The sequence below is a fragment of the Molossus molossus genome, unplaced genomic scaffold (genome assembly GCF_014108415.1).
Source record: "Molossus molossus isolate mMolMol1 unplaced genomic scaffold, mMolMol1.p scaffold_m16_p_11, whole genome shotgun sequence".
Lineage (NCBI taxonomy): Eukaryota > Metazoa > Chordata > Mammalia > Chiroptera > Molossidae > Molossus > Molossus molossus.
Window position 1 is genome coordinate 64,826,897 of NW_023425346.1, and position 26,818 is coordinate 64,853,714.

Sequence of the window (26,818 nt, forward strand, 5' to 3'; positions counted from 1 at the left end):
TACTTGGGGCTCTCTGTGCCTCTTGAACTTGATTGCCTTCTTCCTTCACCAAATTAGGAAAGTTTTTTGTCACTATTTCTTTGAATATATTCTCTAACCCTTGCTCATTTTCTTCTTCTTTGGGGACTCCTATGATGCGAATATTATTATGTTTCCAGTTGTCCCCCAGTTCTCTTAAGCTGTCTTCCTGTTTTTTAATCGCTTTTTCCTATTGGTTTTGATTGGTTAATTTTTTCTACCCTGTCTTCTAATTCATTGATCTGGTCCTCAGCTTCCTCTACTCTGCTTTTTAGACCTTCCAATGTGTTTTTCATTTCGGATATGTTGTTTTTAATTTCCAACTGGTTGATTTTCAACATTTCTATGTCTTTACTCATGGTGCTCATGTCCTTACACATGCTGTTGAGCTTCCTCAAGATCATGGCTCTGAATTCTTGTTCTGTTAACTTGCTTAACTGCACCTCATTTATCTCATCTTTGGTAGAGGTCTCTTGTTCTTTTATTTGGCTTTTGTTTCTGTTTTTCACCATTTTGGCTATCACAGTGGGCTTTGGAGTCTGCCAAATTTTCCCTGTGGGTGTTGGTGTTCTGCTGTTTGTGGCTTCCTCTCCTGGGTTTGGATGAGGCAGGGAGGACCCACTTTAAATACCACTGTCAAGTCTTAACTTTCCTCTAGCTTTTTTTTGCCTGGAGGCTATTAGTAGAGGTCACTTAAAGAACCTTGGTTTCTGAGTTGCCTGAAAAACTCCCTCAGGTGCTCAGTGTAAGAGGATTTCCCGAGGGTGGGGCAGATGCTGGTTGTTAATGGGCCTCAATTAGCATTTCAATGGCCACCAGGTGGGGTTGAATCTCCAAGGGAGGGGCCCCCGCCTCTCCCTAGGGCCCTGGGAAGGAGTAAGATAACCACAGTCCTGCGTGGCTGCACTCAGCAAAAGCTCTGAGCACCCTCCAAATCCTGAGTGTCCCCACACAGTTTGCCTTCCCTCTGCCGGAGCCCAAGGTGAGTGGCTGCTGCCAATTTAGCCTCTGTTCAGACTCTGCGTCATGGAGCCGCCTGGGACTTTTAACCCAAGGGCGCTGCTCCCAGCAAAGGGCAGCAGAGTCTGCGGCACTAGCCGAGGGTGTAGCACTCAGCTGAGTTCGAAGGATTCAGCTGTGGTCGCAGATGAAGCCGAGGCAGCAACAGCTTCCAGCTGAGTCCCCGGGTCCCAGCCGAGTCCACTGGTCCCAGCCCAGGCCGTTGCGGACCGTGGGCTCCCGGCACCCCCTCTCGCGTCCTCGCAAGCCTACCAGGATTGAGTCAGTGTCCCTGGTTATGTGGTCCTCTAGGTTGCCTTTCGGTTGCCCCTTCCTGATGATTTGTCTTTATTTTCGTTGTAAATCCAGTTTGTTCCTGGGAGATGGTCTGTGTAGCTCCATTCACTCCGCCGCCATTTTTTTCTGCCATCTTACTTTTTTCTGTGATGCGTTCTTAATAATCTGCTACACCTAAAAAGTCTGATCCTGTAGTTTTATTCCTATCACATTCTAAACCAATTCATGGTTAGTTGCTTAATTCAAGCACCAAACATATATGGTACAATTATACAATTTTATATCAATGCACCCATGGTGGGCTTATAGTAGCATATAAATCATTTGTGCAAAAATAAGAAAAAAATTTATAATTTACTCTGAATTAGAAACATTTTGGCAAACGTGATCACTAGAGGCTGTTATTGTTAGTGAGCATAAGATAAAAAGTATAGGCTAATGTAATCTAGATAAGACAATGAGAAATTCTGCCATTTGAAAAAATGATCTTATTTTATAGACTGTAAGTGCAAAGCCATAGTTCCCCACCAGTGGAAGATTTACAACTTAAGTTTCTGAATTTCTAAACCACAAACCTTTTATAATGAAGTTATAACTTGAAACCAATTAGAGATCTACAGTGTTAACAATGAGAATTACATAAAAGAACAATCTGTAAGAAAAACTATTTAAAAGTAATATGTAGCCTGGCTGGTGTGGCTCAGTGGTTGAGCATCGACCCATGCACCAAGAGGTCTTTGGTTTGATTCCTGGTCAGGGCACATGCCCAGGTTGCATGCCTGATCCCCAGTGGGGGACATGCAGGAGGCAGCCAATCGATGTCCTCTCTCATTGATGTTTCCATTTCTCTCTCCCTCTCCCTCTCTAAAATCAATTAAAAAAAAAAAAAAGTAATGTGTAAATAGGTTTTAAAATGAAGAGCCAATTTCAGACTTAATATAAGGTAACTGTACTTTGAATAATACAAAAATTATATCTACTGGCCTCTGAAATGCACTGTATGTTATTTTAGAGGCAGATTTAATTTTCCATTTTGATTTTCTCAGACTAAAATGCTTTTGCATTCTGAGCACATATTGTATTTATAATAAAAGAAACCTAAGGACAAGAAGATGAAGGCATCCTAGATTTAAAGAATTATAGGTATCAAAAATTACCTCCACAGTGTAGCATTTTTCCCTTTTATTCACTTATTAAAGAAAACTTGGTTTTCAAAAGCACATGCTTGCCATAAGGTAGTAATACTTTAAATTTAAATGAAACAACTAAAAGCCTTTAGCTTACTTTGGTTTACACAGGCCTACTTTATATACATTAAAAAAATATATTTAAGGTCTAAAAGTAAATGGATTCTACTTTTATAATTCTTAGGAAAAGTTTTAGATGGTATAGCGTTAGAAAGACTTAAGCTCATTAGATTATTTTAAAATGTTTTATTATTAAAAAGTGCAATTAACATCTAAAACTTGTATAAAAAAAAAATGGAACAATCTTTCATAAACTAAAACCCAAGCAGTCTTTTTATATACAAAGTATTTAAAGTGTACTTTCACTGTAGATGGGAACTAAAGTTGGCTCATGATGTTCTAAATCTGAAAAATGCCAATTATAGTACTAGTACTAAACAACTAGGAAGTCAATTTCTTTACTGTTTTTGATATTATCATTTAATAAGATTTACAATAATGTTTTCTTAGGTTTTACAATTCAGAAGCACTTTAACTCTATATGCAGACGAAGAAACTAAGATTCTTTTTTTAAATCCTCACCCGAGGATATTTTTCCATTTTGTTCAGATACACTGGGAGGGAGAGAGATTAAAAGAGAGCGAGAGAGCGAGAGCGAGAGAGAGTGAGAAACATCAACATGAAAGGGACACATTGAGTGGTTGCCTCCTGCACGACCCCAATCAGGGCCGTAGATGAATCGCAAACGAAGTGCGTGCCCTTGACCAGAATCAAACCCAAGACTCATTGTTCCCCAGGCTGATGCTCTAACCGCTGAGCCAAACTGGCCAGGGCGAAACTAAGATTCTTAACAATTTAATAATCATACAACTTACCTGAAGCAGAAATGAGATTAGGGTCCAGGTCACCTGACTTTTAGTGCTATTGTTTTAGCTGCCTTAAAATCCACTTAAATTTGCAAATAACAAAAGTGCTTCTATCTGAAAATATACTTACATAAAAATAACAAAAAGGTATAACTAATATTAAATATGTCACTAGCAAATTATGCCCATTTTAAATATGTTACTGTAATTTTTCAGGGGATCTCAATGTCAAAGGCCTTCAGTCCAGTTTTTTGGTGGATTTGTTTACACTTTCTTTTTTTTTTTATCCTCACCCGAGGGCATTTTTCGATATTTTGTTCAGATAGAGTGGGAGGGAGAGGGAGAGAGAAACATCGACGTGAAAGGGACACATTGAGTGGCTGCCACCCACACGACCCAACCAGGGCTGGGGACAAACTGCAACCGAGGTACGTGCCCTTAGCGGGAACTGAGCCCGGGTCTCTGAACTGCAGGCCAATGCTCTAACCGCTGAGCCAAACCAGCCAGGGCTACACTCTTTCTAATAGAGTAATCAAACTAGTATGTACTATAACAAAACTATAAATCTCCATAATGATGCTTAAGTAGTATTTGGTTCAACAATAGGTGATATTTAATTAGGTTGATGATCTATCAATTTGGAAGTTACCCTTTCATATAACATCATGTATAGTGTCTTTTGGAGCCTAAGCATTAGTGTTGCTGAGCTCATAGTAGTACTGTCAGTACTTACATAGTTCTATAATCATTATTAAGAGAACTCTTTAAATGTCTGTGCCTTCTGTGATAGTTAACTATAACAGATATTTAGTTAAAATTCTCAAGCTAGACATGCTAGGAAAACTGTCATAGAAAAAAAAAGGCTCATATTTGAATTTTAATGTATGATGGTCTTTATTTACAACTTTATTGGCAAAAAAGAAGAGGGATAAGTTTAAAACAGCTTATCACAGGGCATTGCAGCTGATCCTGTCAGATTAAAGAAGTTTCATTTTAAATGTCCATCTAATTGTCCAAAAACATACAACACTGAATCTGCATATGCAGTTTCCTTTATGAAGTACAGTGCTCATATTTTAGGCAGTCTTTTAAACATATAAATACAAAAGAAATAAAATCACCCATTAAAAACTGCATTAAATAAAGGGTATTTTAAATTTAAATTTATGTTGTCCTTGTAGTAACACATGCCCAATGAAAATCAAAAGCTGGAAAAGCAGTAACACTTCCTACTTGAGTGGACACAGTTACAACAATCATTTTCTGCAGTGACCATATTTTCAATTTTCTACTCTGAACTTACTATGAGATGCAGCCAAAGTCAGAAGACAAGATGTAGTGAGAATATTCCTTTTTTGGAGGAGAGTAAGCCCTCCAAAATCAGCATGGGAAATAAACATCCTGTTGAAGAATTCTAGGTGGAAAAGAATTAATGTAGTCAATTTCAATTCATGCTGAACTGGCTTAATTTTTTCATTAACTTGTTTGGTGTCATTCTTCTAAATCAAGTGTGTTTAATTCTTCTTCTAGTTCATCCAAATCCTCCCCGGTAAAAAGGTTTTCATCAACAGGAACAGCATCGATGACTCCATTTTCCTGTCCCTCCCCTTCGTTGTCCTCTTCTAAATCACTTCTTTCACCACTGTCAGCCCTACCTCCGGAAGCTTCATTTAATTTGTTTTCTAAAAATAAAAATTGAAATCAATAAGGGCCTAGAAACAGAAAACACTATTCCATTAGTTACGGACAGTCACAGACTGATACTACACATTTCCTTTTTTCCCTTTTCCACGAAAGCCTTACCTAACATTACTTCAACAAGAACTGATCTTTCATTTCTGAACTTATTTGTACCAATTACCTGTAACTGCAAAAAATGTCTTTCACTTTAAACATCTGACTACTTAATGGTTTATACCTTTGAGCACAAGATTTATCTCACACAACTTTATGTTCCCTGTAAGACCCAGCAATTAGGTTTTTAAACAGTCAACATCCACATAATATTTTGTTTGAATAAATGGTTATGGAATAAAAAATGTTATGATACAAGCAGCCACTTAGCTTTTGGTTTTGCATATAGTAATTAAATCACACTAATGGTACTGCTGTTAATGAGTGTGAATCCAGAAACATTTCATCATGTCATCAAATTGTGGTAAAAGAGCATAGGGCCATGCAGCTACTTTTCCTTAGTTTATAAATGAGAAAACAAAAATGCTGCCTGCCTTGTTCAATGACACCAACATTTACACAAAGACCATTTTTAATAGCCTAGCTTAGATTTTACATATTCCAAAAACTTCTGATGACAAAATCTTGGGGATCATAACCTCTGAAGTCCTTGTAATTATGCCTATTGTTACCAAAGCCCTACTTCTAAAAGGAGCAAACCAGTCTACAGACTGGTATTAAGACAATAATCTGACAGCATCTCAGATCTCAGGAGGGCAGGCCGGTTTTTCAAGTTACAACTTGAATTCTTTACTGTAAAAATAAGGTGTAGCTTTTTCTCTCTCAACTTGTGCCTTGATAAGTATTCTTTCTACTTTTTCTCTCATAGCAACTATGCTCAATTTTTACTTCTCTCTTCAAACTCCTCACTCAAAACAACACAATTAGATATAAATTGTATCAATAATCCTTATTTCTAAACACATCTTGGCCAACCTTCCCTCCATTCTCTCTTAACTGAATTACTTACTTACACTTTTGTTTCTTGCTTCCATAACTAATATCTTTTCATCTTCAATTTTTTCTTCTCTCCCAGATCCTTTTCTTATGGTCTATAGATAAACTTAGATTTCTCATCTCCTAAAAAGCTCCATCCCATGACCATGTTTCCTTCCAAAGTTCTTAAGAGTGGTCTGTACTCATTCCTCATATTGTTGCAGTCCCAATGACTCTTGAACACTATTCCTACAACTCCTTCCCTAATTGCATTTAAAGATTTATTTCCAATTCACCCTACTTGATTTCAATGAAACTCTTAATCTGTCTTTCTCTGTGTCTTTTCCAGGCTTTTCCTCTTTTGATTATAAAACACTGATGTTTGCAGTGCGCCCTAGAATGTTCTTACCCTATTGTTGCACCTGGGTGAATTCACGCTCAGTTAAATGACTTGCAAATCTTTTCCTCCTGTGAATGTCTACACAGTATCATATACATGTCACTTTATTTTTTCCAAGTTGTAAGAGAAAGTTTATTTAGAAAGTTACAAAGGTAGCAGAAATGAGCCAGCTGGGCTGTGTAGGCTCAGGAAACAAGTTACAGAAGCAAAAAAAGGACCCTTGGACATTAAGAGAAGGAAAGGCAAAGGTAACGCACCTAAGAGAAGAGGGGGATGGGAAAGGTGTGGGCATCCTCCCAAAAGGGAGAGTGCCCAATGCCACTATTTTTCTTCCTTGTCTTTTGAAAAAAACCCTCACCCAAGGACATGTTTATTGATTTCAGAGAGAGAAACATCGATGTAAGAGAGAATCTTTGATTGATTACTTCCCATATGCACTCTGACCAGGAATTGAAACCATAACCTTTAAGTATAGGGGAAAATGCTCCAACCAAGTGAGCCACACCAGCCAGGGCCCAATGCCACTCTTGATAATCAAAATATCTCAACCTGATGAGGTCCCAATACATCTCCAAACTCCTTTTTGTCCCCTTCTTGTTTCAGTTAATGGCTTCAATAACTTCCTAGCCAACCATTTCTACAGCATCTGCTATTTATTACTTTTACAATCAGTCAAACCACACACTTATGTTACCAGTCTGATGCCTACAGGCATGTAAGTTTGCTAAGCCTGGTCTAACCTACTTTAGAGAGCCTCCTAATTCTTAGAATTACAGAAAAGTTAGTATACTTACCATCTTTTTCTGAAGTATATGTGCTGAATCTTTCAAGACTGGCTACAGTAATTCCTGTCTCATCTACATCTCTTGGAATGTACAGGCTTAAATCTATGTCATTTATGCTCACAGAATCATCAACCTTTAAAAATATATGGAAAAGAAAGTTATTATTAAGTTTTCATAAATTATTTGCCTTTTATCTCTGACGTGCTTTAATGAAACAAAATTATTACTAGTGTCAAGGGAAAACAAATGACTACTGCCAAAATTTACTTTTCTGAACTTCTTAAAAAAATAGCAAAGCCATATTTGAAGCTTCTTTTTCTGTCATCACACTCTTACACACAGAATAGAATATTCTTATCTTTCAACTGTTAGGAGAAAACCAGAACTTTATAATACAAAAAGCAGTCAGCTCGCCCTGGCCGGTTTGGCTCAGCAGTTAGAGCGTTGACCTGCGGTCTGCAGAGACCCGGGTTCGGTTCCCGCTAAGGGCACGTACCTCGGTTGCAGTTTGTCCCCAGCCCTGATTGGGTCGTGTGGGTGGCAACCACTTGATGTGTCCCTTTCACGTGGATGTTTCTTTCTCCCTCTCCCTCCCACTCTATCTGAACAAAATATCGAAAAATGTCCTCGGGTGAGGATATTTAAAAAAAAAAAAAAAAGAAAGAAAGAAAGAAAAAAGCAGTCAGCTCTCTGCTATTACTAAGTTTGCCTACAACAAAATGATTTGTGCCCTGGCCGGTTTGGCTCAGCGGTTAAGAGCGTCAGCCTGCGGTGCAGAGAGACCTGGGTTCGGTTCCCGCTAAGGGCACGTACCTCGGTTGCAGTTTGTCCCTGGCTGCAGCCACTTGATGTGTCCCTTTCACATCAATGTCTCTCTCTCCCTCCCCCACTCTATCTGAACAAAAATGGAAAAAATGTCGAGTGAGGATAAAAAAAAAAGATTTGCTAATGTCTCCTGCTTCTCCTCTGTACTCTTTTTTCAATTTTTAATTTTTTTTTTAGAGAGAGAAAAAAGGATCGAAACATGAACTGGATGCCTCCCACATGCACCGACTGGGGCTCAAACCTGCAACCTAACTATGTGCCCTAACCGAATATCGAAACTGCAACCTTTGGGTGTATGGAATGACACTCCAACCAACTGAGCCACACTGGCTAGGGTTGTACTTTTTTTTAGTTAGTATCTCCGTCCCATTATTTTTTTTAGCATAAAATATTACACTCAAAAAACATTTTTATTTTAGAGTGAGAAAAAAAACCACATACTTTTTACAGCTGATACACAATACATAGAAGCACTTACCTATATACCAGGCACTGCCCTAAGTTCTATAAAGAAAATATAAATTTACCAATTCATTTAATTCTCAGAAGTACCCTGTGATTAGGGATTATCCCATGTCTTCATTACAGATAAGAATGGACACCTAGAGTACAGGTAATATCCCAGGTTGGCATCAGGATGTGAAGTGGGGCCCAGAGATGGGATGGCACTCCTTACCATGTTGCTCTATGATCACTCTCTAATCTCTTTCTCAATCAACATGAGAGGCCAAAACTGCTTCTTACCTCATCACTTCCTATTCCCTGGGTGTAGCGGGTATCATCTGCTTCCTCATCATCATCATCAACCAGTTCAGGACGAAATTCAAACACCTCACGACCACTGATCTATTCAGATATACACAAATATACTAAGTCAGGACAAAATTCAAGCATTTCTTGGTCACTGATTTTAGGATTAAATAAGGATAAAATCTTGCATGAAACAGAAATGACAAAATGAAAAAAGAATAAAGAATCTATTTGGGCGCATTTGGGACATACCACTAATGCTTTCCCTGCTTTGAAGTCTGCTTTCCTTCTTTCCATATCTTGCTCAAGTTTATCAATCTTTTCTTGTCTTTTCCTTTTCTTCCATGCAAGAAAAGATTCTAGAGTAATTTTGGTAACATTTGGACCTAGGGCAGAACGCTGAAAAAATAAAGAGAGTCAATTTTTTTCAAATCACCTATAATAGCATTTAGTAGTTTTATATTAATGCAATTAAGCCTTTGCCTGTCAAGAAGACATTAGATTTAAAACTGACTTATTTTTATTTTACATGGCAATGAGTAAATCAGTTCCTCCAGAGAAACATTTCTAAACAAAATATATTATTTTGAACTACATCTTTTCAAAATTGAAGGTGAGTAAAACTTGCCATGAGAAATTGTTTTAATATAAGTCAACTACTGAAAAAAAATATGAAAAGCACCATGACAATTTCAATACCCAAGTTTCATTTGTGTTCCTGAGTAGATGAGAAGAAAAGCAAGCAAAAAAAAAAATACCACCTGTTCCTCAGGGCCAATAATCAAGTAACATATACAGAAACATAATACTTCATTAACATCTGCCCGATATTCATTATTAATGCTTTATACACATATACACTGATCTGAACAAAAAAGCAAACAGAGGGTGATGGGAAATCTACCAAAGATTAACTAGTATGCGGTAGAACAAGAATACAAACAATCCTGAATATATTTGACTCCAAAGTCTACATTTTCTATTATAGTACATCACTCCCAGTGTGAGACACCAAAGAATATGTCCATTTAAGAACAAATGTATAAAATCCCCAAATTAGACATTTACACAATATGAATTATCCAAGACATGGAAAAAGATAGTTTAAAAAGTGCAACCCTAAACCTAGTGTTCCCAATAACCTCAACATTTTTGTGTCACACACAAAACCATATCTACTAATTCATAGAATCTCTTGTGCTGAGCAAGAAATGAGTAGTTGAACATTGTTTTCAGTGTTCCTTTTTGAGCTCAAGGATGATAATAAAACATATAACTGAAAAACTGATGTGCAATTGTCTCCTCCCATACAATGTCAATGATTAGTAAAATGGTGAAAAAAATAAGACATCAGGGAAAACATTCAAGTTCAGTCAATCTTTTTTTTTTTAATGCAACTATCTCTTTCACTTTTTAAAAATAATATGTTTTTATTGTTGACAACACTACAGATGTCCCCTATTTTACCTCCCTTTTCTCCCTTCCACCCAGCCCCGATCCCACCTCAGGCTTTTACCACACTATTATCTGTGTACATGGGCTATGCATATAAGTACCTAAATTCTTTGCTTAATCTCGTCCCATCCTCCACTCCCTACCCTCTGAGATTCAATGTGAACACTGACTTAGTATTTTAATGAACTGATAAGCTATCTTATGAAAATAATTTATTTGATAAGCCAGTGTCTAGTACTTAAAAAAAAAATGGTTTCATAATCCTAAAATTAATGTCTTAATTGGCTAATGATTATGGCTACAAGTTTACATTTTAGACATATAAAAGTAATTTAAAAAGTAAAGCAACTTTGGGAAAAGATCTTTTTTTCCCCCCCTTTCATAACACGCTATTGCCCCCAAGTGGTAAATATTAAAATGTCACAATAAATACTGCTTTTTCTTCTTACGGTAGGAAAAAATACTAGTTACCTCTCTTTCAATTAGATCTTCTAATGAAATTTCATCTTCTTTCTCTTCTTTCTTTTTATCTTTTTTCAACACAAATCCAGGAGGAAGTGCATGACGGTACATGCAAATATCACCCCCTCCGGGGCATACCCAAAACCAGCCATATTTGTTGTTTTCAATAGCTTCAAGGAAATGCTTGCACACCTACAGAGATATTATTCACAAGTAGTGGCTCAGTGTAGTTCATTTCTAAGGTAAATGCATAAGTATATAAAACAAGTACCTTCTTAATCACAACCTTAGGCTAACCAGTCTGTGAATATATATATATATATATAAATTAATTGTAAAATACTTAACTAACTTCTCTTCCAAGAGGATCTATATAAAATTTGTGTTTGACACTATTATAAACTGAATTATAAAGAAGGACTTGTCTCCATTCAGCCTTTGTAAATGTAATCTGAAAAGTCTAATTTTTAAATAAGAGAAAATATAAATGGTTCTAAAAAATTAAAACCAGTGACTCTGTTTTGGTTTGACCTAAAATCTAATCACATGCAATAATGACATAAGCACTATATGAATTATCTGACAGGACAAGAAATTTCTCACATTTGAGAATCAAGGTACAAAAGGAACACAAAGCATAGTAATTTTTCAAAACATGAACGGGACCTAGCCAGGTGGCTCAGTTGGTTGGAGTGTTGTCCCCGTACACTAAGAAGCTGGAGGGTCGATTCCCAGCCATGGCACATACCCAGGTTGCGGGTTCAGTACCCAGTAGAGGAACGTGGAGGCAACCAACTGATGTTTTTCTATCACTTTGATGTTTCTCTCTCTCTCTCTCTCCCCCTAAAATCAATAATAATAAAAAAAAAAAGAACAGGTGCAAGATGTAACTGTACTGAAGCCTCAGGTATTAAACTTTGCAAATAAGAAGGAAGAATTAACTAATATAGACAACATTTCTTTTCTGAAGAAATACAACAGATGTAAGTAAAACTAGCATGTAGAATTTTCTAGCATAAGCTAGGTTTCTAGCTGTAACTGCACTATAGATAAATACTGTGAATATGAATGCAGGGTCCAAGAAATAAGGGACCAATTTTAAAAAGCACATTTCCTGGAATACTAGAATCATTACGTACTCAAAACTCATCCCACAATTCATATGTAACAATATTTTCACCTTTGTGATTTAAAACAGAATAAATTATTAAGTGGGTTAGTTTAACAGTTCTCCCTCTATTCATTTTGCATAAGATGTAGGGAAAGAATTCTTTGCGGAATATATGATTGTGTTCATCCATTATTTGAGAAAGTAAGATCACTTTAGAAAATGAGAGTTGAAGGACTTCAGTCACATGGCTTTAAAGGCTGCTTTTGAAAAGGAATTTAATGCTGTATAACTTACACCTGTAAATTCCCAAAACAAAGCTCAGTGCACCTCCTCTTTATGAAAAAAACCCAATAACTTAAAGAATAATCCAGCCCTGCCCGGCCAGTGTGGCTCGGTGGTTGAACACTGACCCATGCACCAGGAGGTCGCCAGTTCGATTTCTGGTCAGGGCATATGCCCAGATTGTGGACCCAATCCCCAGTGTGGGGCATGTAGGAGGTGGCCAATCAATGTTCTCTCTCATCAATGTTTCCATCCCCGCCCCCCCTTCCCATCTCTCTAAAATCAATAAAGAAAAAAAAAATCCAGCCCTGCAGGTTTTGCTTAGTGGTTAGAGCATTGGCCCAAAGACAGAAGGATCAAGGGTTTGATTCCTGGTCAAGGGCACATACCTGGGTTGCAGGTTTGATCCTGGGCCTGGCTGGGGTTGTGTGGAAGGCAACTGATCGATGTGTCTTTATCACATCGATGTTTCTCTCCCTCTCTCCCTCCCTTTCTTCCACTCTATCTAAAAACCAATGGGAAAATATCCTCAGGTGAGGATTAACAACAACAAAAAGAATAATCCAGTACAAAACAGCAGCAAATACCTTGCCACATAATTGTCCCTAATGATAAATACCACTCAATTCAAGAAAAGAACATACTATTTGAGTTTTTGGTTTTTTCTTTTCCGCCTCACCGTGCTTCTTGTTCACTACTTCTTCCAGTTTTTTCTCATCCCAATTATCCATAGTATCTATAAAAAGAAACAGATTAAATACTGTATTTCTATCTGCTGTTCCCAAAACACACTGCTTATCTCCTTAGACAGGAAAGCTGTATTATAATACTCATGAGTTAATATATTTTCTTTAAAACACGAAAGGTAGGAATAGACTGATAGTATTCGCCAAAATCCTAAGTAGTCTAGGCAAATAAGAAGGTAGTGCTGTAAGAGAGGGTGAGAAACAAATACAAAATAAGTAACTGGATTTTAAAGAACTTCATTTACTTAATCAAAGGGTATAATGCTGTAAATTAAGATTTTATAAAAAACAACAATTATTCTTTATAAACATGGCCTACTAATACCGAAAGTTACTAAATTTCTTAGTAACATCAAACCAAAAGTCAGAGACATTTATCTTTAAGAAAATGTTTTTTAAAAAATACCTTTTTCAAGTTCTTCATCTCTTGCATCAATGTAAACACTTCGCTTTTCACACTTTCTCTCCAGAGTGAGGTCATGAGAGAACTTACACTTATCTCCTTTAGTACACTGTCCTTGCTTGAAGAATGCACATACCACAGATTTGGGATCTGCACCTATGTAAAATGGCATATTTGTATTTAATCTGCCAGATCATAAAGTACAGCTTCTGAGATATAATTACTTTTGGTTAACTTGTTATTTTCTATTCACTCATGTTCTCACACTGATGTTCTACCACTTATGGGTGTTTAGTAAGACATTTCTTTTCAGGTTCTATAGCATTTTACATACATTTCTGTTTTATTATTACTAAAAAAGTGGACTGGAAATGGGAAACCAAATAAACACATAAGTTATTACATCGTACTTGTCTAGTTGCAGTTAATGAGGCAGGAGGCAAAAGGAGAAATATAAATGGAGGTTTGGGTCTTCCGGTTTATACAACCCAGGTTTGCCTTGCAAACTGCCAAAGATCGGATATTATAAATCAACTAGTAGACTGTCTAAATCCTTAATTCTCCCTTAAGTAGGGGGGCTAATGGCTGCTGGAGTTATAGTTGTACAATGACATAGCTGTGCACATATGCAGAGAATTGTAAGAAAGTAACTGATATAGATAGCATCAACAAAGGAAGTATCATTTTCAAAGCAGATACAATCAGCTTATGATCTGAAGCAAATTTACATCAAAACAAATTAAGTGTTTTATATATGAATCACATTTGATAAAAATAACATTTCTGAAATTTAAAGTTTACCTTTACTTATTTTTTGAGCAGCAACTACAGGTTTGAACAGCTCATTTAGTTCTTGTAATTCTTTCTTCTTGTCATCTTTCTTCAATTTCTTTTCAGCTTCACTTTGTGCTACCTATAATATAAAAATTTATTTTCATTATAATGTGTATCACAACTCTAACATAACAAAGACATTTGCATGTTTATACTTATACAGTCTTTGCCCCATAATATCAGGTTTACAATGGCCTTTCAGTATATATTAAATGGTGTGGTTAAACTATTAAACAAAACTGCTAAATCTTGTGGCAGTTACTTAAAAAAACAATTTGTAAATGGTATCATGCCAAGTTAAAAGCATATTCTAAAGCTTAGAGCCATAAGCATTTATTAAGCATTTGCTACATGCCCAGCATTGTTAGCAAATGGTTCTCACCTATGCTTTTGTTCTTGTGACAACAACCCACTCCCCAGAAACACATGGGCACCTTTTGAAGATCAGAGATGCAAACATACTGAAATGTGCAGTCCCACACAATAAAGAACTGTACCACCCAAAATAATTATAGTACTCCTGTGGAAAAACACTGGGCCAAGTCAATTTGGGAGATTAAACAAAACAAACATTACATATGACATAGTTTCAGGTACACAATTTACATACCTAATATGATTAGAGGATTCATCCAAATATTTATATGTCAGGTCCTATGTTAGATGACAGGGAATACAAAGATGAAAAGACAAAGATGCATATTTAAAGCTCAGAATCTAGTGGAAAGACAGACATGTCAACAAGTATAATATAATACATGGTGCTCTGGGAACAAGAAATTCCTGCATGTCTAAGAAAATTAGATTGAGCTAATAATTTATGGATGAATCTTCCTGATGGGCAAGAAAAGGAATGCAGAGAGTCAGTGAATGTAAGATATAGGACAGAGTAGGAACAAGGTATAAGGATTATCAATGAAAAGTTTGGATTGTATCAGTAGGTGACAAAATAAGACTAAAGGGTTTAAAGTAAGCCTGTGACACAATCAGATTGTATTTTATAAAGATCACAATGGCAAGGAAAACTAGGAGGCTAATGTAATTGCTGTTCCCAAGAAAACACAGGAGCTTAAAATAGGCATTAGTAGCAAGGATGGAGAAAAGATGAAAGAGAGAACTTTAAGGAGATAGAACTGACAGGACTAATTGAATGGACATGAAATATAAGAGAGAGGGAGGAACTAGGAGAATTATCATATGTATGGATGGTGCTGTTAAAAGACAGGGAATACAGGAGGAACAGGTTTCAGGGCAGAAGGTGGAGATAAGTTCAGTTTTAGACATACTGAGTAGGAGAAGTTTACAGAGCATCTAACTGGAGCAAACAAGGCAGCTGGACATGGACATTGGTGCCTAGACAGAGGGACTGCTTTGAGATAAAAATTTTAGAAACAGCAGCTTATATACGTTGGGTATGTATGAGGTTAGTCAAGGACAGCTTAAAAAATGACAAGAACAAAAGACAGTTCCCTAAAAAATAGCAATATTAAAAGAGCTTAAAGTACCTAAAAAATCCATTGAAAGGATTAAGACCCATCAAAAAAATAGGAAGAAATCCAGGACAAAAATATAATCAAGGAAGACGAAATTTTAGGAAGGTAATGGCCAAATACTGTAAGGTTCAAGACTTTCTAAATCCTGATTCTGACCATGTGGTGAATATGTTTAAACAGAAAAGTGGCGACAACATTTTAAAAAATGTAAGTCACTTTATTTATTTATTTATTTTTAATCCTCATCCGAGGACATTTTTCCATTTTTTTTTGTACAGACAGTGTGGGAAGGAGAGAGAGGAAGAGAGAGAGAGGGAAACATCGATGTGAAAGGGACACATCGAGTGGCTGCCACCCGCACGACCAACCAGGGCCGGGGACAAACTGCAACCGAGGTACATGCCCTTAGCGGGAACCGAACCCGGGTCTCTCCAGACCGCAGGCGGACGCTCTAACCGCTGAGCCAAACCGGCCAGGGCTAAGTCACTTTATTTTTAATAAAAGTATCTTTTGCTCATTAGGCCCATCTCAAACATTTGTGAGGCCCAGAGCAAGAGTAGAGCACAGACCCAAAGCCGATTTTTGTAAATATTTTAAGTTAGAAATCAATCTAAAGTTGAATAAAATATGGTTTGTACCCCTACTTGACAAATATATCTTAGGGCCAAGAAGGACAGGTTCAAATTTAGAATGCTCAGGTTCCATGGAGTTCCACAATGGAGCATGGCAGTAAAGCAAGAGTCCACCCCTGGCTACTCCTCTTCCCACTCTGAGTTTCATCCCACCACATGTGCAGGAAGGTGGAAGATACAGGAGAGGATATGGTATGGATCCACACTCCTGGCACACATCCTCCCTTTGAATACTTCAGGCATATTGGCAGCATATAAGATGGACATAGGGTAACATGACCTTTTGCAGGCCTCGAATTGTTGTGGAGAGGGGTGGTGCACAGTCTGGGTGGGCACATATCCTTAGCCTCACTGACTCCTTGCCTGCGAGGAGAGCTGTCTGGAGGTAACAGAGTAGGGTCAACCTTTGTAGTACAGGGCCTATGGTGGGGCACCTCATGCCCAGCTTTACAGCAGGACTGCTGGCTCATTTCCAATGTCAAATATGGTAGTTAGGTATCTCATGTTTGCAGATAAGCCCAGGTAAGGTACCCAAGAAATTTAAAAAAACATAATACGGAATGTACTAGCAAACTTAACTATTACCACAAATTTTACAGGTTTCTTGGATCTATGCCATCTGAAAGTACCAGTCAACATGCCATCTGAAATTATCAGTCAACATACTTCCCACCAGAAAAAAAAGGGGGAGGGGGGAGAATAGGATTAAGGGAAGAAAGTGAATTTTTTTACATACCTATATTATGAACGAAAATTTACATTTATGTTCTCCTTTAACCACCATAGGAACCCTTCAAGGATAACTGCCCTTCCACTATACAGATAAAGAGCAGTGTCACTAAATAACTTAAGATCAGGTAACAAATAAGACAGGGGGATTCATACCCAAGTTGATCTGACTCCATGGCCTGAGCATACATTTTCACTAAACCAGGTGTGAAAGAGCAATAGTTTTGGCTCTAGAATCAAGCTGTGTGTAAGAGAAAAAAAAGGTGTTGGAGGTACAAATCTGTATAGCATGAATAAGAGAAATTTGTTTCAGATAGGGGTTACAATCTGAAAATATATATTCTGATATTCTTAGATTAAAAAAAAAGTGCTTCCAAAAGTTAAGAAAAAGGAGATAGTGCCATGACAAAAGTACTTTTTAAAATTTTTAATAATTTTTCTTTATTGATTTCAGAGACAGAAGAAGGGAGAGGGAGAGAGAAAGAGACATCGATGAGAGAGAACATCATCTGGCCGCCTCCTGCATGCCTCCACTAGGGATCAGGCCCACAACCTGGGCATTTGCCGACTGGGAATAGAACCGGCAACCTCCAGGTCCATGGGTCGATGCTCAACCACTGAGCCACACCAGTTGGGCAAAAACTACTTTTTATGATAAAGATCTATGTCTATAAAATCTTAAATGCAAGAAAGTGAAAGAGCTAAAGAGCCTGAAAAAAAATGGGGCTAAAATTTTTTGGAACAAACTGCCAATGAATAAACTAATTTCAAAGTTTGTATGGAATAAATGCATAAGAAGAGCCATAAAAAATAGAAAAGAATAAGATTTTGGAGAAAAGACTTGCCTTAATAGCTAACAGAATATATTACTAGGCCACTGTAATAAAAATCAATGTGATACTGGGTAAGGGGTAGACAATAAATAGAAGTAAGAATCCAGAAAAAGATCCTAACATATTTGAGACTTTAATATGTCAACAGTGGTATTTCAATTAGTAGGATAAATGATTCTGGTATACGTGGCTATTCACTTGAAAGATGAATTTAGTGACATATAAAATAAATTTTTATGACAAGTTACAATGAAAATAATTAGAAAGGACTCTAGGAAAACCATAAATAATCTAGTGGCAGGGAGACTTTTGGCCATATAAAAGCTAAACATATCTGACAATACAAAAACTAAAAATTGTGTACAGCAAAATGTAACAGAAACCTCATAAACTGTCTGTAATGCAGACAAAAGGTGTCTCATAAATTGACAAGACAAAGAAAAGAAGAAAAGAATTTGAATAGGCAAGTCAGAGAAGCACAAACCCACATAGCCAGTAAGTATATGAACAGATACTCAAACTCACTACTAGTAAGGGAAACAAAGTAAAAACGAAGTATTACTTTATACTCCCCAGGTTGAAAAACATTAGAAAAAACTTTAGTATCTATAACTCATGCACTGAGAATGAAAATGTGAAGTACTACACTTTCTATGGAAAGTGATCAGGCAAATTTATTAAAATTAGAAATTCATCTCTCTTGATCTAGAAAGGTGCCACCAAATAATTTATGCCACAGAAAGAAAAGCACAAATCCATGTAAGAACATACATACAAAGATATTTCTTATAGAACTGTTCTTGAAGTCAGAAAGCTGGAAACAAAGTGATCACTTATAAGTAGTGAAATGGATGTCTATAGTATACCCATACAGTACATAGCCATTAGAATAAAGAAATATATAAAAATGTCTAGAGGAATATCTAGGAGGCATTGCTGAGTAACTTAGGCAAGATGCAGAGATGTTTGAAAAGTAGGATTCCAATTTGAAATATAATTCCAAATGTTTTTTTTTTCTTTATTGATTTTAGAGAGTGAAGAGAGAGGGAGAGAGAGATATAGAAACATCGATGACAGAGAACATAGATCGGCCACCTCCTGCATGCCCCCCACTGGGGATTGGGCCTACAACCTGGGCATGTACCCTGACCGGGAATCCAACTGGTGACCTGTTGGTGCATAGGTCGATGCTCAACCACTCACTGAACCACACTGGCTGCGCCCAAATATTTTTATCTGTAATGGATGCTGTATTATATCCAGATGAAGAAAATGCAGAAATTTAAATTTACCTGACGTGGATTTTGTTGACCAAATTTAACTTGATGAGTCACAGCCTTGATAAACTTCTGTTGCTTTGCTCCTTTCTTATTCTTTAGACCAAAAGTTTTGTCCTAAATGAGAAAGAGTATAAAAATATCTTAGCTCTTTATATTAATTTATCTATTTCTTTTTCAGTCATATCTAAAAATCATTCTTTCATTTACCTATAGGTAAGAAACTTATTCTTTCTTATGCTACACACAGAGGCAAAACATTAAAACATCAAGTTAAGGCAACACATGACCGCAAAACATCACCCAGGATTCTTTACAATTTAATACATATTTACAACTATCATCATTCAATCTGTTATTCTATGATGCTTTTTCCAGTGGGTTTTGTAATACCAGTTCTACAGGATGTGCAGAGTTGCTGTACTAGAAAAAAGTCCTATAGTCAAATAAATGTAGGAAAATGCTTGGTTAATGGGGTTTTTAATTTTAAGCACAAGATAACTGAGAGTCTTTACCAGAGGAGATTTCAGAACCTATTCTATCTCAGAATGCATTTTTCTCATAGTATCCTGAAGGACTATGCACTATTGAACACATTTTCCAAAATACTGCATAAGAAGATACATTAAGTTCAGGACTGATTTTTGGGGTAGTTATCCTTTCAAAACAATTAAATTTAAAGAACTTAAACTATTGAGAAGTATTTATTCCTAGATGTTGCTAAAATGAAAATATTAAAATTGAAGTATACCTAACGAAAAAGTAACATTTTACTTAAATTTGGAAAATTAATATGGTAGCCTGGGAAAACTATTAATATAAATGGCAGTTATCACTTATGAAATGCTCATTATATGCAAGGCACTAATTGTAATCTTTGGCTATCTATTCATATTTAATATGCCGCACAAAAGCATTTAGAAGCCCCTGCGTGTTGTGTGCACGTGTGTGTTTGGGGACTGTAGTGGGTTGAACAGCATCCCTCCAAAATTCACGTCTACTTAGAATCTCAAAATGTGACTTTATTTGCAAATAGGTGTTTACTGATGTAGTAAGTTAAGATGAGGGCACAATGAATTAGGGTGGAGCCTAAATCCAATGACTAGTATCTTTTTAAAAAAATCCTTGCCCAAGGATGTTTAGAGATGGGGAGGGAGAAAAAGGGAAAGGGAGGGAGGGAAACATTGATAGGCTGCCTCCTGGTACACCCCTGGATAGGGGATTGGACCTGCAACCTAGGTTATGTGTCCTGACAGGGAATTGAAACTGCAACCTTTTGGTGTACGGGACGACGCTCCAACTAACTGAGTCATCTGGTCGGCATGACTGGTATCTTTATAAGAGGAAGAAAAGGACACACTAACAGAGAGTAGGCAATGTGAAGAATGAGGCACAGACTAGAATGACAGCTACAAGCCAAGGAATGCCAAAGATTGTCAGAAGATCCAGAAACCAGGAAGAGGCAAGAATATGTCTTCTCTAAAGCCTTCAGAGGGAGCATGGCTGTGCCTAGACCTTGATTTCAGATATCTAGCCTCCACATCTGTGAGAGAAAATTTCTGCTGTTTTAAGTCATCCAGTTTATGGTAATTTGTTACAACAGCCCTGGGAAACTAATGCTGGAGGCTTGACTAGTGGGCTTCACCCTAAGCGAATGGGTGGCATGGGTGTCAGGAAACTACCAAATACTGGTATGTGAAGTCTTTCTGTCTTTTCTGTTTCTCTGAAAAAGGATCCTCTAGTGGGAAGAGAAATAAACCTGGTTAAAAGGGCTAGAACACAAATGGAAAACGGCACTGGTAGGATTAGTATTTAAAACCACTCAACACAGCATAATTTTACAGAATCTCAATATAAAACAGATCTTGCAATGTTAAGATCAAAGTTTAAGAGAGTTTTAGTTCTAAAAGAGTCACCCTGGCCGGTTTGGCTCAGCAGTTGGAACGTCAGCCTGTGGACCAGAGAGTCCTGGGTTCGGTTCCCGCTAGGGGCATGTACCAAAAAAAAAGTTTTTTTTTTTGAATCCTCACCCAAAGACATTTTTGTATTTATCTTCAGATAGAGCGGGAGGGAGAGAGGAAGGAAGAGAGAAACATCTATATGAGAGACACACACTGAGTAGTCACCACCCATACGACCCCAACCAGGGTCAGGGACAAACTGCAACCAAGGTATATGCCCTTAGCAGGAACCGAACCCAGGACTCTCTGGTCTGCAGGCTGATGCTCTAACCACTGAGCAACCAGCCAGGGCTAAAAGAGTATTTTCATTGAGAACTATCTCCTTATTCATCCATATAAAACTTCACTTCTCCCTACTTAAATGTCTATCTCATGTTTTAATATCCCAACATCTTACAGAATTCTACGTAAAATTTCTATATTCTATGCATATTGTAAAAAAGGCAAAAGTAACTACATACAAGTGAAATTCTCTGCACTGAATTTTTCATAGCTAGCTTCCTTTGTTTTTATACAGAAAGTTCCAACAGTTCTCTCGAAGAGCCAGGCTGTATAATGTGATGCCTTAAGAGTATAAGCTTTGGAGTCAAACTGCCTATGCCCCCTCTCCCCCCTTTATTGATTTTAGAGAGGAAGGGAGGGGGAGAGAGAGATAAAAACATCCATGAGAGAGACCATCGATTGGCTGCCTCCTGTATGCCTCCCACCGGAGATCAGGTCCACAACCTGGGCATGTGTCCTGACCGGGAATCAAACTGGTGACCTCTTAGTGCATGGGTCGACGCTCAACCACTGAGCCACACCAGCCGAACTCTTTATTTTTTATTGGTTATTTAGAGATATATAGATAGATAGAAACATCAATACTGATTGGCTGCCTCCTGTATGCCCTTACTGGGGATCTAACCTGCAACCTGGCCATGTGCCCTGATGGGGAATTGAACTAGGACCTCTCAGTCCATGGGATAATGCTCAATCCACTGAGCCACCACACCGGCTGGGCCAGAACTGAGCAATTACTTTTTTTTGCCAGTTTTCTTATTTGTAAAGTGAGTCTCACACTAACCAGTTAGGATTGTTGTGGGTTAAAAGATTTATTATGATGAAGCTAATATAGCACAGAGGTTTACAGCAAGGACTTTGGAGCCAGATATCCTGGGTTTGAATCCTTGCTCTGTTACTTGCCATTTTAGTAACCTTGGGAAAGTTATTTAACCTCAGTGCCTGTTTTCTCAATTTAAAAATGGAAATACTTATCCCACTGAGAGAATTTAAAAAAATGTTTGAAAAAAGGAAGGGGCAGGAGGGCAGGTCAATACTGAATAGTGCTCAAAGATAACTGGGGTTGCCCTGGCTGGGTAGCACAGTTGGTTAAGAGTGTCATCCTGATATGCCAAGGTTGTGGGTTCGATCCCCAGTCAGGACACATACAAGAATCAACCAACGAATGCATAAGTAAGTGAAACAACAAATCGATGTCTCTCTCTCTCATAACTGGGGTCTACATTTCTGGATACTAGGGTAAGCAGAGGGCAGCACCGTCTTATTTAATAGTCCTCGTTCCCCCCCAATGCACTAATTTATTTTTGTAGTCTATCCACGCAATGGACCTTCTGCAAACTGGTTAATCTAGCTTCAAGTAATCAACAGTTGACTTTGGCTGAGGTTTTTCATTACCACCAATTATTTTTCTCCATTCTTTACACACCTGGATCCCATCTCTATAGGTTTCTACATATTACTTTTTCCTTGCTGCTATAAGTCCTTAGCTGGGCACCTTCTGTTTGCTTACCCTAAACACAAAGATTAATTTTCCCCTTTCCATAATCAAACTCTGTTTCTCAAAGCTGACTCCAGTTTATTAAATTTTAGCTATAACTAAAGCAAATGGTATATGTCATTTGGGACAACTGTGTGAATGTCTAATAGAACCATAATGCTTTTTGATATACTAATTTTAGAAAGAAAACACATTAATGAAAATGAATTCATGAAATTTTGGGGAGTTTAAAGAGGGAAAGAAGAAAAACAGACAATATAAATAATTTCAACAGTGACAAAAAGCAAGCACTGTATAGACAGTGCAGGTCAGTCTGATTATTCTCCCTAACCAGTTCTTACTTATGATATTAATAAATAACAGCAGTCATTTATTGAATATCTACTATGTCATCTCATTTAACCCACAGATATTAATACAAGAATTAGCTCCATTTTGCTGATGAGAAACTGTGGTTCAGATGGGTCATATAACACACCTAAAACCAGTGTTTGAAATTTTTATTTGTAACACGGGACTCAAAGTCAGGTCTATCTGACCCCAAAGCTGATGCTTCTTTCATTAAATTATGCTCTCATGCCTCTTTTTATTCTCTCCTTAGAGTTCCCAAAAGCTACAGGTAGTTGTTTTTCTATAGTAAGTGCCTATGGTGGTGGCAGTGGAAGCAATAAAGGTACAGAAGAGGATACAGGTAGATAAGAAACCACTTATTTTAAAGTCTATTCAAAACTGCTGCTTAACAGCATATATTCTACTTAATGATCAATTTTGAACAAGTTATAATTTCAGGTCTTATTACTATAAAATCTCCCCAAATTAACCATACTCTGAAATAAGTATTAGTCTTTACAAGTCAAAATAAAGTATAAAGAAACAGTTTTCCAAGAAAATCATGACAGAGCTCAATAACCAGTATGAACCTGGTTTCAAAAGTTTTCATTAAGAGTTTGTCACAAAATACATTTTACTTTAACTTTTACACCCCCCTGCAATAGCCACTGAGACATGCTAGGGCTTTAGGTAAGTTTTTTAAAAAAAAGAAAAGTTACCTATAGTACTTACTAAAATGGAATATACTATTTTCTTACCAGGCTGGGTAACAGAATAGTTTCTGTAAATCTAGTTTCACAACAAATGCTATAACATAACACTACAATTCACAATACCATTTTACTTTTCCAGTGATAGCAAACATCCATTCACCATGAAGCACTTGAGCCTGCAAAACTACCATTTTTAAAAAAAGCGCCCATCATTTGTGAAGGGAAAAAAATATGGGTTTAATTTCAGCACTCGGGATATTTTCTGTCAGTTAAAGAACATAGTTTTCTTATTTTGCATTTTTCTTTGCAATCTTCATTCATGAAACTAAAGCTGTTTTTCCCTTATGTTAAAAATAATCCGGTTACATGATGAATGGAGCCATAATACATCAATCATTTTTAGTTGATGGGACACTATGCAAAGCTTTCACATACAAGTCCTTAAAACAATACCAGTCCTACCAATTTAAAGTGAAACAAATAATTGTATAAAAAGTAGTCCACATTATCTGTGGTTGCTCACCGTGTTTTCAGTTATCCATGCTCAGCCACTGTCCAAAAATATTAAATAGAAAATTCCAAAAATAAACAATTCATTAAGTTTTAAATTGTGTGCTAGTCCAGGGACATGATGAAATCTCCTGCCCTCCCACTTGGGATGTCCATCATCCCTTTGTGCAGTGTATCCTGTACAGGCTACTTGCTAGTCACTTAGTAGCCAGCTAAGCTAGGTTATCAGAGAGAAACCATATTCACATAACTTTTATTACAGTATGTTGTTATAATTGTTCTATTTTATTATTATTGTTGTTAATCTCTTATTGTGCCTAATTTATAAATTAAACTTTAACATAAGTATGTACACATAAGAAAAAACATAGTAGATAAAGAAAGGCTGAGTATCAGGCATCACTGGGAATCTTGGAAATATCCTCTCTCGATAGGAGGGGACTGATGTAGTTAAAGCTCAATAACGAATAAAGTATACTTTATATTATCATGTAACAATTTCCATATGGGAGTTTTGCTTTGCATCATGGTCAACCATGTTAATTCAAACTCAGTAAAGGAAAATAATAAAATGTCACCCCTAAAATGCCCCTGGTTTACTTAGCACTGAATGCCACCAGATCACCACCCACAGAGATATATCTAAGTGCCAGGAGTCTGGCTAGCTACTTCAAGACAGTTCTAATGAGTACAAATAGGCAGTTAGAGTACAGGTGCTGCTTCAGATTTGGAACTTGGCCAAAGTTACTAGAACTCTTCCTAAGCATGTTAATTAAATCAAATCAGCAGAATTAAAAACAATAATCACTTATAAACACCTCATTTCAAAACATGCATTTTGGTAGTGTTCTAATAAAAAGGAATTAACTATTCTACAAAAGGCTATTATTCAGATATACCTGATGCAAAAAAAAAAAAAAAGGCTGGCCGTGGCTTTTTCCAGTTACATCCACACCACACGAGGAACTATTTATTTTACTTATGAGAAAAATTAACAGCAGGAATCGAGACATCCCTCATGGAGGGGGAGGGCATGTGATAGGCTATGAAATCTTAGGCATGGTTCACTCTCTCAAGGGATCCCAAGGACACAATCCTTGGGAGACAAATATAAAACATTTAAGAACGTCCGTTGCGGTCCTCGGTCATTGCAGGGCTCCAGGCGCAAAGCACTAAACCAACATATATATAAAACAAATTCGGATACGGCACTTAACACAGCTAGTGACACTAAAACCTAACCTCGTTGAAAGCGTTATTCGATTTTATTTCATTCAAAATGTATGTAGCAATCGCCATTTACAACACGGTGGGCTGCGACCTGAAAGAAGGCTCCACTCTTTCAGGAACTTGAAACAGTTTAGCGAAGAGTCAGAAAAACCCACAGCAGTCATTTGTTGGCTCGAAAGCAGTAACTACTAGTTCTAGGTGATAGGTAAAGAAAATAAGGCACACAAAGGCTCGTCAGGAGTCTGCCTTACAGTCTGGCCTGAGCCCGTCCGGCGTTATTTTTTTAAACAAGCCCAGAAACATCTTCAACGTTGAGAACTGCCGAAGGACAAAACCCTTGCAGGAGGCACGGAGTGAGGGACGAGGAGGCGACATGTCGCACCGGGTTGGTGGAGGGAGGCATGTGAGAGAAGCAAAGGCTGGGTGCGGGGGCGCCAGCAGCGTCACTATAGCGATGGGACGCAGCGAGCGTCATCAGGGGGCTGAAAAAGGGGCAGTGGGCCATACAGGGCCGGAGGGAGGGACACGTGGCCCCCAAAATGCGAGCAGGAGCCGGGGAGCTGGGAACCCGGAGGCTGCTTCCCTCAGGGCTCGCGGCGTGAATGGGGGAGGGGACGGGTACTCACCTCGATAATCTTCTCCTTTTTCTTCTGCTCCGCCTTTTTGCTGCCCCCGGCCTGAGCCTGTTTCTTGGGGGGCATTGCGGAGATAAGTGGCACCGGCCAGACTTAAGCGCAGCTATACACCGTCAGGATATCTGGCCCCACGGCAAGAGGGGAAAGGCGGGCTGCCGTCGCTGCCGCACTGCCCGGAAAGCTAGGCGCTCACTTGCTGCCGTAATGTGGCCTTTGCGACAGGTCGGTGCAGCAGAGCATTGTGGGTAGTGAGGACCGGAGCCCGGAAGCGGAGCTGCGCGTGCGCTTTTGCCTCGGCTGGCCAGTGGGGCAGGCATAGGACGTGGGAAAATGACTACGCGTAACACGTGACGTCGCTTACCCACTTGGCCCTTCCTCGGTTTCCGCAATCCTAAGGGTGAATCGGGGTGAGCGAGGTGTGTCCACCATCCGCGCTGTCTTTCGCTCGGGATGGTCACTTTTTTGTCCATGTTCGCCTCAAGTGGAGGCCTGTGTGCCGGCTAGTTTAATGGTCGCCTGTACCATCCCCATCCTCAGTGACAAGCGAGCAGCCTCAGCAATTCGGGGCTGCTTGGAAAGCCGGGGTACCCGGTCGGCCGGTCGGC

The 26,818-nt window shown here is 38.1% G+C and overlaps 1 protein-coding gene across 1 annotated transcript; it reads right to left on the minus strand.

The window, feature by feature from the left end:
- Positions 1-4,241: 4,241 nt before the first annotated feature.
- ZC3H15 (zinc finger CCCH-type containing 15) lies at positions 4,242-26,400 on the minus strand. Its single transcript, XM_036254890.1, has 10 exons — positions 26,205-26,400; positions 19,070-19,171; positions 14,058-14,169; positions 13,260-13,412; positions 12,752-12,843; positions 10,724-10,906; positions 9,050-9,196; positions 8,792-8,893; positions 7,232-7,355; positions 4,242-5,049 (listed from the first exon to the last, which is right to left on the minus strand). Exons 1-10 carry the CDS (start codon positions 26,277-26,279, stop codon positions 4,859-4,861), a joined length of 1,281 nt encoding a protein of 426 aa, XP_036110783.1. The 5' UTR covers positions 26,280-26,400; the 3' UTR covers positions 4,242-4,858.
- Between the last annotated feature and the right edge of the window lie 418 nt (positions 26,401-26,818).

Excerpts from the sequence above, each read along its gene's own strand:
- ZC3H15 (XM_036254890.1), bottom strand. The coding sequence starts at position 26,279 with ATGCCCCCCAAGAAACAGGCTCAGGCCGGGGGCAGCAAAAAGGCGGAG. Across the intron at positions 13,413-14,057 it reads TGCTCAAAAAATAAGTAAAG|GTGCAGATCCCAAATCTGTG; the intron begins GTAAACTTTAAA and ends CATTTTACATAG. Across the intron at positions 9,197-10,723 it reads AAGATCTAATTGAAAGAGAG|CGTTCTGCCCTAGGTCCAAA; the intron begins GTAACTAGTATT and ends TTATTTTTTCAG.